General features: G+C 46.7%; 1 protein-coding gene across 1 annotated transcript; it reads left to right on the plus strand.

Moving 5' to 3' along the window:
- Positions 1 to 2,449: 2,449 nt before the first annotated feature.
- On the plus strand, positions 2,450 to 12,719 carry LOC142432209 (cytochrome P450 2G1-like). Its single transcript, XM_075537329.1, is given in 9 exon segments — positions 2,450 to 2,629; positions 3,970 to 4,132; positions 8,300 to 8,449; positions 8,686 to 8,846; positions 9,077 to 9,253; positions 9,482 to 9,623; positions 11,806 to 11,993; positions 12,118 to 12,259; positions 12,538 to 12,719. Coding segments are annotated over 9 exon segments (1,485 nt in total).
- The last annotated feature ends 538 nt before the right edge of the window (positions 12,720 to 13,257 follow it).

Here is a 13,257-nt window from a genome sequence, read left to right on the forward strand (position 1 = left end):
TAGCAAGGCTGACTTCCTGCAAGACATCCCTGAGGAGAAGCTGCATGGACCTACTCCAATGCAGCCCTGGGTGCTGGAGCACCCGTGTGAAGACCCTTGCCAGCGTTGAGATGCTTACACATTCACTGACTCGGCTTTCCTCCTGCAGTCGGCATCGTTGTATGTGTTTTGTGAGATGGAGGAGGACTTTGTGGATTGGTGTTGGACAAATGGGTTAATGTTGGACTTGTGGGCTTGGGCAGCACTGGGTTGGGATGTTTTCTTGGTGCACACTTAACCTTTATATAAAACTCTCTCTTATACATAAGTTTCTGTGGATTTGTTTCTCTAAAGTTCCCAGACTAACACACATGGCATGAATCAGGAATAAGCAGTCTCTCAGCTCTGCCTGGCATGGTCAGCATGTCCAGGTCTAGCCGGTCGGGGTCCCAGGTGTGGAAGCTCTCCTCTCTTTCCTGCAGGGTGCCCCTTGCCTGGAACACACTGGCTACCTTGACAGGAGGTACAACTGTCCTGCTGCCTTGTCTTTCTAGGCCATTGACATCTGGACACTCAGGCCGCCGCCACCAAAATTCCACTTGGGGTGGCTGTCCTCTGCTCGTGAGCTGAGCCTGACAGAGCATGTTTATGTACATCACCACCACTGAGTCTCCACTGTCAATCGGCAGGAGAACTGGAGACACCCCTGTCTGTCCCTCAAAGGGGCAAGGTGAGGAAGGGGTCCACAGAATGCCTCTGGGCGACAGGCTGGGCCACATTCCAACACACACACACACACACACACATACACAATACACACAGGGGACATAGGATGGTTGGGTCCTCAGAGGGCCAAGGGTCTGCCTCTGTAGGGGATAAGTGGGAACAGGGTCCTGAGTGGTGAAGACAGGGCCTGGGGTGACAGGGAGGGTCTGTCACCCTCATCCTCTGAGTTTGTTTTAAGTTCCCCCCATTGAGACCACTGATCTGGAATATCATCTTCTGACCGAAGGCGGTGCTCACAGGCCTAAGCAGGGCTGCTGGCATGTGGGGCACTTGAGGTGGAGGTTGGGGCAGGGATTTCCAGTGTCCTAGGACCCCAGGCTAGGTTGGAGTCAGGGTGACAGCCACAGAGAAGGCTGCATAGCTGGTGGGGAGGGAAGAGCTTCAGGCACTTCTGAGACAGGAGGGGGAGACAGAGGCCTGCTGTGAGTGAGCCATCTGATAGCTCTCAGAGGCTGCAGGTCCAGCCGGGCTGGGTCCCAGGTGTGGAGGCTTTGCTCTCTTTCCTGCAGGGCGCCCCTTCCTGGAATGCAGTGGCCAACTTGACGGGAGGTACAACTGTCCTGCCTTGTCTTTCTTGGCCGCTGGCATCTGGACACCCGGGACACTGCCACCAAAATTCTACTTGGGGTGGCTGTCTTCTCTGCTCGTGAGCTGAGCCTGACTGAGCGTGTTTATGTACGTCACCACCACTGAGTCTCCACTGTCCATTGGCAGGAGAGCTGGAGACACCCCTGTCTGTCCCTCAAAGGGGCCAGGTGAGGAAGGGGTGCCGGGCTGGAGGGGGAGGACTCCTCAAACGGCTCAGGGAGTTGAAAGCTGGGAGCCTGGACACCTGGGACCAGGCTGGACTCAAGGTCTGGGCTGCCTCCTGTGGCCACATGGTGCTTCCAGCCGCCCAGCATCATCATCCGGCAGAACCCAGCACATCCTTTTATGACCTATGCGTGTGTTGGTTCAGAAAAATCTGGAAGGGAGTCTACTGAGCAAGAATTCTTAAGTGTCTGTGGAGACCATAGTGGTTGCCTCACCTACATTTGCTGGGTAACGGGCCCCATCTTCTCATCAGTGTGCATGTGCTGCAGGGACAGCTCTGTGGAGTGGCAAGGGTTGGCTTCTCCACGCGACTCCTCGCTGGGTGACTCTGTGCACACGTCTCACCCTCGTGGGGAGTGGGTGAGCCTAGGCCTGTTCTCATGGTCTGGGCAGAGGTGCTAGAGTGAAGGCACCAATACGTCCTCAACCATAAGCATGAGGTTTTTCTCTGGACAAATGGAATCGGGAGGCCCTCCAAGGATCAGTGGCTCAGCCAAGGGCCAAAGGACAGGGCGGCAGCCAGAGCCTAAAGGGTCCCACTGGCCCACACAACAGCGGAGCATGACGTCCAGGTGCCTCTTGTGCACAAAAGAGAGTTGGAACCAGAGACTGATCTATGCAAGAACTGAGGGGTGAAAAATAAAATGAAAATGAGTGACACCTGGGATTTTTTAGAGGGAATGGATTTCACTTTTAATACAGGAAAGGGTAGAAAGTTATATAAACACAGTCAGATGAAGCAATTACTTTCCTCACGTCAACCAGATCTGACAACTCAATTCCAAATATTTAGATTTCTGTACCAGCTGGCCTTCCCAAATCTATTTAGGCAGCATCTGGAGTCTTGGACAGAGGTCATTGGTCAGGCACTATGGAGCTGGTGGGGCTCTTCACAGTCTTTCAGACTCTCTGCTTCTCTGGCCTCCTTGTCCTCATTGCCTTGACATGGGTCAAAAAGAGGAGTCAGCTGCCCCCGGGACCCACACCACTGCCCTTCCTGGGAAACTTGCTGCAAGTCAGCATAACTGACACCTATCAATCTTTCCAGAAGGTGAGTCTGTTTCCCTCCCCTTGGGCAGAGAAGAACATGGCTGTCGCTGCCTGGGCACTGCTGTGTGTTGGCTTAGGGTCTCTATCAAGCGTGTCCTGTTTTAGCCCATCGTTGCAGCCACTGTGTTGATACATTTCCCTGAAGTTGCCCCTTTTTGGCTGAGCCTCTAATTCACCAAGCATGATTCACTTTGTGGAGACTGGCCTGTCCTCATAACATCACCAAAGAATGTCAGACAGTCTCACAATCCGCATTTCTAAAGAGTATTCTGCCTGGGCCTTCCCGAAGAGAGATGCGATTGTTCTTCTAGCAGTGGGCAATCATTCAGTCTTCTTCATCAATGACACAATGCAAATAAACGCATTGGCTCTTGCTTAATGTCTATCAGGCTTTCGCCATGCCTATGAAGCCAAGTGACACCCTGGCTCCCCTCACCACATCCGAGAGATCAATTTCCTCAGTGTGCTGTGTCATTTGATTCACAGCCTTCTGCTCTGATGGCCGCTGACCATAGATCCAAGTACGATGGAAGCTTTGACAGCTTCAGTCAAATCTCTGTTTAACATAAGTCCGCTACTGCCGCACATGTGAGGATTTGGGCTGTCATTACACTGAGTTGTATAGCCCACCCTGAAGGCTGTAGTTGTTGCATGAGTAAATGCTTCGAGTCCTATGCCCTTTCAGCAAGCAAGGTTGTGTCACATGTGTGTTGTAGGTTGTTCAGGAGCTTTTCCCCCTATCCTGACAGCTCAAATGTCTTCATATAGTCTAGTTGTTTAGATTACATGCTCAGCATAAAGATAAAATAAGTATGGGGAAAGAGTACAATGCTGTCATGCGCCATTCCCAATTTTAAGCCCTATAATATCCACTTCTGAAAGTTATTATGCTGTAATCTGAAAATATTAGTAGCACCAATTTCTGGTATATTGGAACTCCACATACTAATGATGAAAATTTGGGAATCATAGTCCCGTAAATTCTTAATCACAAAGGCACTTACATTGAAACTGCTTACAACTCAGAGCCTCGAGATCTTGAAGTCTTGGGATTTCTGAAATGTCATATTTCAGACAGAGAATGGAATTTGGCGTTCATCGAATCCAGATCCACTGTTTCACAGATCAGAGAATTAAGAATGGAGGTGATGACACCAGGCCTCTATGGATCACAGGACACCGAGCTTCTGTGTTTTTTTCCTCAATAGTCGTTTCAAATCCAGTGTCCTCTCTTGGTTCTTTTTATCTTCACCGGTCTCCCCTGAAATCACCACTCCTACAATCCTTGATTGGCCTAATCTCTGACCAGCATCCTTCTCTTCTTCTCGCCTCCACTCTCAGCTCAAGGAGAAATATGGACCGGTGTTCACTGTGTACATGGGGCCCAAGCCAGTGGTTGTTTTATGTGACTATGACGCAGTGAAGGAGGCCTTTATAGGCCAAGCAGATAATTTCAGTGGCCGTGGAGAAATGCCTTCCCTGAGTAAGAGCAGCAAAGGTCATGGTATGTAACAACAAAATAATAACAATAGGCAGGTTTATAATGTCCCTTCCGATGTCCCAGGTTCTTTGATAAGAACTCCCCCTCTGTGATTACACTGACTCTCCAATAGAACTATTGATGTTGAACTATATTTTCAAATACAGAAACTGTGTAAAGCTGGCTTAGCTAGAGAAAAAAAAAACAGTGACATTCATGATATGTGTAATAAGTGACTTAATATCCATATATCATCCCAACCCAGTCTAACTCAAGTCCACAGGTCTGATGCTAGCCAGAAATCTCTGAGGTGTACTTACCTGAAAGCCAATGACACCGAAAGGTGAAGCAGGGTTTGGGGAGACCAAGGTCAGTAGGCACGTGTCGGAGCTCGGGCAGCTCAGAGGTTGACTCCTAGGGTCAGCAGCCCAGTGGTGCCATTCTTGAAGGCAGCTACATAGTCCTAGCAAGGAGCAAGGTGAGAAGCAAGTAAGGAGGGAGAAGTTCTCACTGCTTCTCTTGTGAAAAGGCCACCCCCCAAGGAAGCATCATCAGGCTGTGACCTAATTGACAGGCTAGATTCCACACCTATACAAGTGCAAGTTGACATAAAATCAAATGCCAGAGACAACCCCTTGACAACTTGATGCTTTTTATGAAACTCTTTAACTGCACATAATCACCAAAGACAATAATACGATTTTATTTTCACTTAACATGAGACAGTGAAAATGTGCGCAACTGAAACACACCAGCACCATTTAAACCTTCTATAAGTGAGCTAATCAAAAATATTCTATGCCTAACAATGACAGTCTTATGAACCCTACACCTGAATACTATAATCCTATCAACACTTTCCACATCCACGAATGTTGCAAACCAGCTACTCCATCCCTTTATCTCCTCTCCCCTCCCAACCCACCCCCCCAGGGCTGATTTGGGGTATCCAATTTCTAAAATGTCTGTTTCTAACAATTCAGTGCTCTGAGGAGACAAGCATGTTCTCTGATGTGAACAATTGTGAACAATGTTCATTGCAATTGGAATCGTGTGTGTCTGCATTCATGAGAACAGGTCCAATCCATCAAGTTTCTCTATCAAGTCAGCAAGCAATATGCATCATCAGCTCACAGGGTCAAATGCTTTCTTCTTCATCTGGGCCAGTTCTGGTCATCTCAGTCCTACTCATCCCAGGCTAGGCCTATGGGTGCTGTAGCAAGCTAAGGAGCCACCCACACAACTCCCACCCAACACCCACCAACTTCAGACCTCTGATCCTTTCATGCATTCTCAACAAACCGTGCCCCATGAGCTAGGTCAGGTCATGGTTGTAAGATTCCTTACAAAGCAGTCAGCCCACTTGCGTATCTCCTCTCATCCTTGGGAACCAGGCCCATACAACAGTGGCCAGACTCAACCCATCTCTTCATTGCTGTGTGTCCCCTGGTCCCACTCAAGAGAATGAATCCAGGTAGTCAACTAGCATTTCAGGTTGTCTACAGACTCCCTTTAACTTTGCAGCCCAGGTGCATCCATGGGCAAACTGCTTACCAAAGCCACCTTTTTTTCCCCCTCAGCCTCCCAATCATTCCAGTGGCATGATTTTCAAAAGCAAATATCCTGACACACAAGTCACTGGATGGGGCTTACCTTTCCTAAGCCTTCTACTTTGGCTTCATACAAAAGTCCATTTCCTCCAGGAAACTCCTAATGACCCCTTACAAAGATCCAATTGTAAAGGCTGAAGACAGTGGGCTTATCGGCTCTTTCTAAAAATAATTTCCAATATTTATTTCTATCACACATTATGTCAATAACAGTAGGTAGGAAAAATTGGTATAATCCTAGTTCAGCCAGATCCTGAACACAATTCTTGTGAAAACACTCATATTCAATTCATTATTTATCTAGGCCAGTGGTTCTCAACCTTACTAATGCTGCAACCTTTTTATACAGTTCCTCATGTAGTGGTCACACCCCAACCATAAAATTATTTTCTAATTTTTTTCTCAGAAAATGATTTTCATCACTGTCATTTTGCTACTGTAATGAATCGAGTGGCCCCTGTGAAAGGGTCATTTGACGCCCAAAGGGGCCTTGACCCAGAGGGTGAGTACCGCTGCTTTAGGCCACCCCACTCCAATGCGTGTGACTCTGGGCTCCTAAAAAGGGGACGAGTCCGCAGGTCCGACTTCTAGGACGCATTGTGAGTAAGTCGCCTCAGGAAAGTCTACGAGCGCCAGGACGCCCCTGACCTGCAACTTAACATCCATTTCAGAGAGGAGTCACCAGAGGCAGTTCCTGGGAATCCCAAGTTTCACTTCCCATGTCATTTCCAGAAACAAATGAGTGAACTATGTGGCCATACTAGGACCTCCTCTGACTAGCCAAAGGACAAAGAAAATGCAACTCGACCCAACTGCCACACCTCCACTCCCCAGCTTCCTGTTTTGTGTCTCTAGCACACTCCACGGCACCAAGTGTGTCAGGCTGGGTTGTCTAGATAAACCAAACGATTGACGCTCGTACATGTTTAAGAAAGAACTTCACATCAAGAAGGCATCCCAGTACTATTCAAGTCCATAAGTCCAATTGTTGGAGGGGCCCTCTACGGACGCATGTAGCCAAAGGCCAATGGCACAGAAAAGCGAAACAGGATGCAGGGGGATCACAGGCGAGCAGGTGCAGCATTGCATGCATCCAAAGTCGGTGGAAACGTGGCAGGATGCCAACAGCTCCCAGCTCGGCGCCCAGGGCCAACATCCCACATGGAGCTGCCCCTGAAGGCACACAGCATCTCAGCAAACAGAGGGGCAGAAAGAAAAAGGATGGAGAAATTCTCACTCTCAGTCTTGTAGAAAAGGCCACACACCCCTCCCCCAAAGAGGCATCATCAGCCTTTGACGCGATTAACAGGTTGGACTCTAACCTTACACATTCCTCCAAATTCAAGTTAACCTAAAATCAGTCGTCACAGATAAAAACTTTCAGGAATGATCACCTTGTGAGGGGGTAGCAAGACCAGCATTTAGACGCAATGTGTTGGCTCCAGAGTGCCTGCTGTGTTACAGCTGGCCTACCTGTTTATAGAGAAATGATTTTCCTTGTGTATCAACTCAAGTTCCCTCATGTTTTTCCAAAACATGTGTTCAACACATAAAATCCTGCATTCCCCAGGTTCATGCATGCATTGATAGTTACTCAGGCATGTCTAGTTACACCTACCCTTCAACATTAAAGGGCTGCAAAGCCTTCATTCTATCAATCCACATACGTACATACATACATACTTCTCTTAAGATAGCTTGGCTTTCACTGTATACTTGATTCAGACTCCCACCCAAAGAGCCACTCATCCATTATTATTGCTGTCTAAGTATCTATACATCTAGGCATGACCTTCCACTTATCTTCTCATGTAACCATCCTTCCATGCATTCATTCATTTGCTTGTTAACCTTTCCAATTCATTACCATTCAGCTCACAAATAATGCTATACTAACACTTCACCCTTTTGTGACTGCTTTATCCTTCCATAAACACCTAAATCCAGCCATAAACTCTCCCTTTTATCCAAAAATCTTCCTGCCTGATACTTCTTCCACTTTCCGAATATTCGTGCACATCTTGAAATCTCTACATGCTGTTTTTTGTTTTTTTTTTTAGTGAGGCAGCAAGGTGCTGGATGGGGGAAGGGAGCTGTTTGGGTTGTGGGAGATTGAGAGGAAGGAGCAATGGAGAGAAAAGGAAATGCAAGACAAGAAGGATCCATGAGAATATACGTTGGGAAACTCTAAACACATCTAACTGAATGACCCCACTTTTGTGTATGTACCTTAATAGGCAGGCATGAGCCGTGTGTACGCATAGGTGTACGTCTAGAGAACACAAGAAGGATAGAGACAATGCAGTGCTCCCTGTGACATTCTGTCCATCGCTGCCTTAGTCTCCTGATCCAGCTGCCAATTATTTGTCCAGATCCCTGTCACTGGGTATCTTCAGAGTATCTCCTAGTTCTTTCTAGTCTGATTCCCTTTCATGTCCCAGAGAGTGGGCACCTTGGTCTTCTAACCTGTCTGAGACATTAGGAAGGTAGCCCCGGAGACCACATGCCTCTTACGGCCCAGCACAGAATAGGGAAAAGGAAAGGGAGGCCAGGCAATGGCCTGACGCTGAGATCCTGACAGGTGTCTCTATGGCCAACGGTGAACGATGGAGGACTCTGCGCCACTTCTCCCTGGCTGTCCTCCAGGACTTTGGGATGGGAAAGCGAAGCATTGAGAAGCGGATCCAGGAAGAGGCTGGATACTTAATGGAGACATTACGGAAGACCAATGGTATGGTGACTGAGCTCAGCCGGGGAAAGACAGGCCATGGTGGGAGGAATCATTCAAAGGGAGTGGATTGTTATAATAGGGTTCAACCAATGTGCAAATTTATAAATCAAGTCTAAAAACATAAATTATGAAGTGATGCACACACGCTATTAAGTCAGTCTTCAATAGAGGCTGGAGTGACTCCACATCTCATGATCTTCCTAATTCTCTACAACGGCCACAATTCTGTCCATCAGGCGCACCCATCAAGACCACCTTCTTCATTAGAGGCACGGTGTCCAATGTCATCTGCTCTATCCTTTTCGGACACTGCTTTGACTACAAAGACAAGCAGTTCCTAAGACTACTGGAGCTGACAAAAGAGATTTTCATTGAGATAAGCTCACCCTGGACACAGGTGCCCACCACCCCTTGTCTGCCTACCTTACCCCAAATCTCAGTTACCTAAACGCCTGCGTAAACTGGTTTAATTATCTCCACAACCCAGGAACAAATGACTCAATCTGCCCAAGACTCCAATATGCCCATGTCTCACAACTCGCTCTCGATTCTAGCCGAGCTTTGGGATTCTAACTCAATTCCAGTGGGCCCTAAAAATTAACATGTTGTCTGCTCTATCCTCTATAGCTAGCTGATATGTATTGGGATATCATGCAATATTTTCCTGGAAGACACAAGAGAAGCTACTATCTGATAGAGGAACTGAAGGACTTCATTGTCTCTAGGGTCAAAATCAAGGAATCATGCCTTGACCTCTCAAATCCTCAGGATTTCATCGACTGCTTCCTCATCAAGAAGCAACAGGTACCTGTCCCCTCCTGCCAGGCTTTCCTCAATCCCTGGGTCTTGCCACAATAAAGCCACTCCTCAATAGATTGGGGGCAAGCAAGCAAGTAATTTCTCACATGATTTACTACTATTTAGAAATCAAGATAGATACCAACCATAACAGTATTAACCTTGACCTTTTTAGGATAAGTTATGGAATTTTTTAAGTCTTGCAATTCTGTTTACTGTTTGTCTTACATTTAGGAGGAAAGTAACCCCAACACAGAATTCAACCACAAGAATCTGATTGCCATCATTTTCGACCTCTTCTTTGCCGGCACGGAAACAGTGAGCATCACTCTCCAGTATGGAATCCTGCTGCTCATGAAGCATCCCGAAGTACAAGGTACACATCCTCCTTCGCGTGTGTCCTTGGTGCCCCTGCTCCCAACAGGAGGAAGACAGGGTCTTCAAACCTTAGACCCTCTTGCTATCATGGGTACAGAAATCTTGGAATCTCTGCTACAGGGGGTCCTTTAATTAAACCCTGTACTTGATGCCTGTGTTGGTTTCCAAACACTCAGTTCCGCCAACCAGTACAAGATTGATTACAATATAGTCCTGCAGGTCAGAATTCTCAAAGGGCCCTCATTGAGTGAGAAGCTAGAGGGGAGAATCAGATTCTTTGCCTTCGTCAGCTGCTGGGGTTGCAATGCTGAGGTCCTGGGCACATGGTCCATTCCCTCATCTCCAAAGCCAGCAGTGACCCTCTCCTAATCTTATTCCGTTTTTATTCTCACATCCCTCTCTCTAACACGAAACTTCTATCCTTCTTATAAGGACATTGATGATTTCATTATGGACCACTTCGATAATCTAGGACAGCCTGACCATCTGAAGACCTTCAGTTTTATTGCATCTGTTAAAAATAACTTGTGATCAAAGTAATGTTTACAGGTTATGGAGACTAGGGGGTATATATTTCAGGTGGTCCTTATTCTGCTGACCACAGTGCCAGAGCTAAGTAAAATCTCAATCTAAATTCTGAAGTATTTACCTCTCATAATCACCTCCCAAAAGGGCTATCTGGCCAGTTTGAGGGGCTACCAAGGTGAGGGTTTCATGTTCATGTGCAAGAAATAGCCCCCAAATTAGCCCCTTTCATTGCTGATAAAGTTTAAAAGGCTTTTTTTTAAATAATGGAAGACTGATTTGATTTTACAGTTTTATAGTCTCACCACCCTTGTCCTAATTTGTCTTTTTCCATAATGAACAATGAGCTATTTATCCCACACCTTCCATACTAGTCCTTCAGTGCTCACCTTACAACATACCAGAGATTAGGTAGATTAAGCAGTAGATGTCTTTTGCTCACCCTTCTGGGTTCCAGAAATCTAATTCAGGGTGCCAATAGCGTCTTGCTCGCATAGAAGGCTCCAGGGCAGTTTTTTTGTTTGGTTTGAATTTTTGTTTTCCCAAAAGTGAGTGAGACTGCCCCTTGGGGGTCTCTAGGATGATCAAGGGTGGGGAATTGCAAAAGCAGGCATCTACAGTTTATCCTGGATGATAAACAAGAGTTTTTCATTGCCAAGTGCTGAGTGAGCTTTCATTCTGAGAAGGAGGCCATTGTCCACTTAAGTGTGGAGGTCTCTTCTCTAAGGGAAGACCTTTCCTTGTTTCTTGAAATTCCTGGTAGCAATAGGAATTCATTGGTTTTAAGCACCTATTTCCAATCTCTGACGTCATCACCACCTAAACAGCTTCCTTTTATGCTTCTGTGTGTCTCATCTCCTGTTCTTGTAGGGGCACCAGCCAGCCTGCCTTACAGCCCACCCTATCCCAGTATGACAACATCCTAACCTGACTACTCACATCCACAAAGAACTTGTTTCCAAAGAAAGTCATATTCACAGCTACCAGGCAGGGGGACTTCTACGCCTCCTTTTAAGGCATGCAATTGAATCCATAACAACTCTCCTGTGCAGGCACAATCAGTTACTTGCACATTGAAGGGGATGTAACACTTTCATATTGATGATCTTAATAAAAGCAACGTACCAGCTTTCCAGATGACGCAAAAAGAATCATTGTTCACTTGATTTGCCCAAGGCACTACTTGGGATAGTTACACAAAGGCAACTCCACCAAAGATGCTTTTCTTTTTGTCCCATTTGCTTCAATGCCTCCTCCCTGTCTTAGTTGCTTCTCTGTCTTTTTCTGAATTTTCTGCAAAAAAAAATGTTTATGAAAACCCAGCTCAGATGATGTTGTTGTCCAGTTCTTGAGGGTCCATGCTTACCAAGTGCGTTCAGGTTTTAAACTGAACACCCAAATTGGCGTTCCAGGTTCCAGACTGCCTTCCTCCCGAGGGTCTGATGAGCAGTCCTTGGGCACCATTGATATGCCATATGTTAAGTCAGAAAGAGTTCCTCTTCAATCATGGTGAGAGCTCTCAGAAGGCACTCACTGTCTGCTGGAGACAGGACCCTTCCTAGCGTCTATATTCGGCCTCATAAGTAAAGAGAAAACCCAAACACCAACTCCCATTTCTCTGTGTCCTCCCGGTCTCTGTTTCCAACTTGTTCTAGCCAAGGTCCATGAAGAGATCAATCAGGTGATCGGGACTCATCGGACACCCAGTGTGAAAGACAGGGTCAAGATGCCCTAAACAAATGCCGTAATCCACGAGATACAGAGATTAATCATTTTTTCATCGATGGGTGTCCCTCACAAAGTCATCCGGGATACTCATTTCAGAGGCTTCCTTCTGCCCAAGGTGGGTTTGCACTATCCCCCCACCCCCAATTGTTCTGTCTTCTCTAAGTACTGCTCTTCCTCTCTATATCCCTACCTTCCTCCACTTCATGGAATAGTCCCTAACTGTCCCTTCTCCAATTCAGGGTACCAAAGTGCTTCCTATGTATTCTATGGCCCATCAAGACCCCAAGAACTTTCGCTTCCCAGATACCTTCTACCCACAACACTTCTTGGATGAGCAGGGCGGTTTCAAGAAGAATGAAGCCTTTGTGCCTTTTGGCTCTGGTAGGTTGCGTTGACCTGGCCTCTCCCAAGAACATCCCCAAACCCTTGGTCCATCTAGCAATTTGACCATAAGACAAGTCTTGCCAAGTAATGAGTTCTCTAAATAGGCATACTGAAGTACACATCTCCTAAGTATGCACTATTGTGACCCCTGATGCGGTTTAGGGGCATCTGAGGATATGAGAGGTAATCTGACCCCAACACCTGACCCCACCCCTTTCTGTACCATTATCTTATGCAATTTGGAGCCAACCAATTATCCTCCCTTTTGCTCACAGGAAAGAGAGCCTGTCTGGGCGAGGCCCTGGCCCAAATGGAACTCTTTCTGTACTTCACCTCCATCCTTCAGAGCTTCTCCCTGCGTCCTCTAGTGCCACCAGCCGACATCGAAATCACCCTTGAAGTCTTCAGACCTGGCAAAAATCCCACTACCTATGAGGTCTGCCTTGTGGCCCGCTGAGGGCTAGCTGTGGGCCACAGTGAGCAGTGGTCCAAAACAGTATCTGCCTAATGGTCCCTGTTTCAATAAAGTTCCAGAGTGTCCATCAAAGACAATCCTCATGACTGGTGTGAAGCAGAGTTCAAACAAGATTACCTTGAAGATACAAAGCCGGACAGCTTGTACATTCAGCAGAACATCATGATCCAATTCAGCATTTCTGCCAAAGTGTATTTGCCTCTCATAATCATCTCCTGCTACGCTTCTGCCTCCATCATATTCTTCTTCCCTATTGTTTGTGTGTGTTTGTGTGGTCCTGTTTTCTCTTCTTCTCATTAAGTGCCATCAAATTTGTCTGACACAATAGTGACAAAACAGTGTCTAGCTGTTGTGATGTCAGACCCCACTACTTCAGCCACGATGTCAATCCATCTTGTCAAGGGAACTCCTTTTTGTCACTGCCTCTCTGCTTTGCCAAGCTTTGTCTGCTTCTCTAGAACCTCATCTCTCCTGATAATGTCCAATGTATAGGAGACAAAGGCTTGCTTCTAAGAGAAAG

The sequence above is a fragment of the Tenrec ecaudatus genome, chromosome 18 (assembly GCF_050624435.1).
Source record: "Tenrec ecaudatus isolate mTenEca1 chromosome 18, mTenEca1.hap1, whole genome shotgun sequence".
Taxonomy (NCBI): domain Eukaryota; kingdom Metazoa; phylum Chordata; class Mammalia; order Afrosoricida; family Tenrecidae; genus Tenrec; species Tenrec ecaudatus.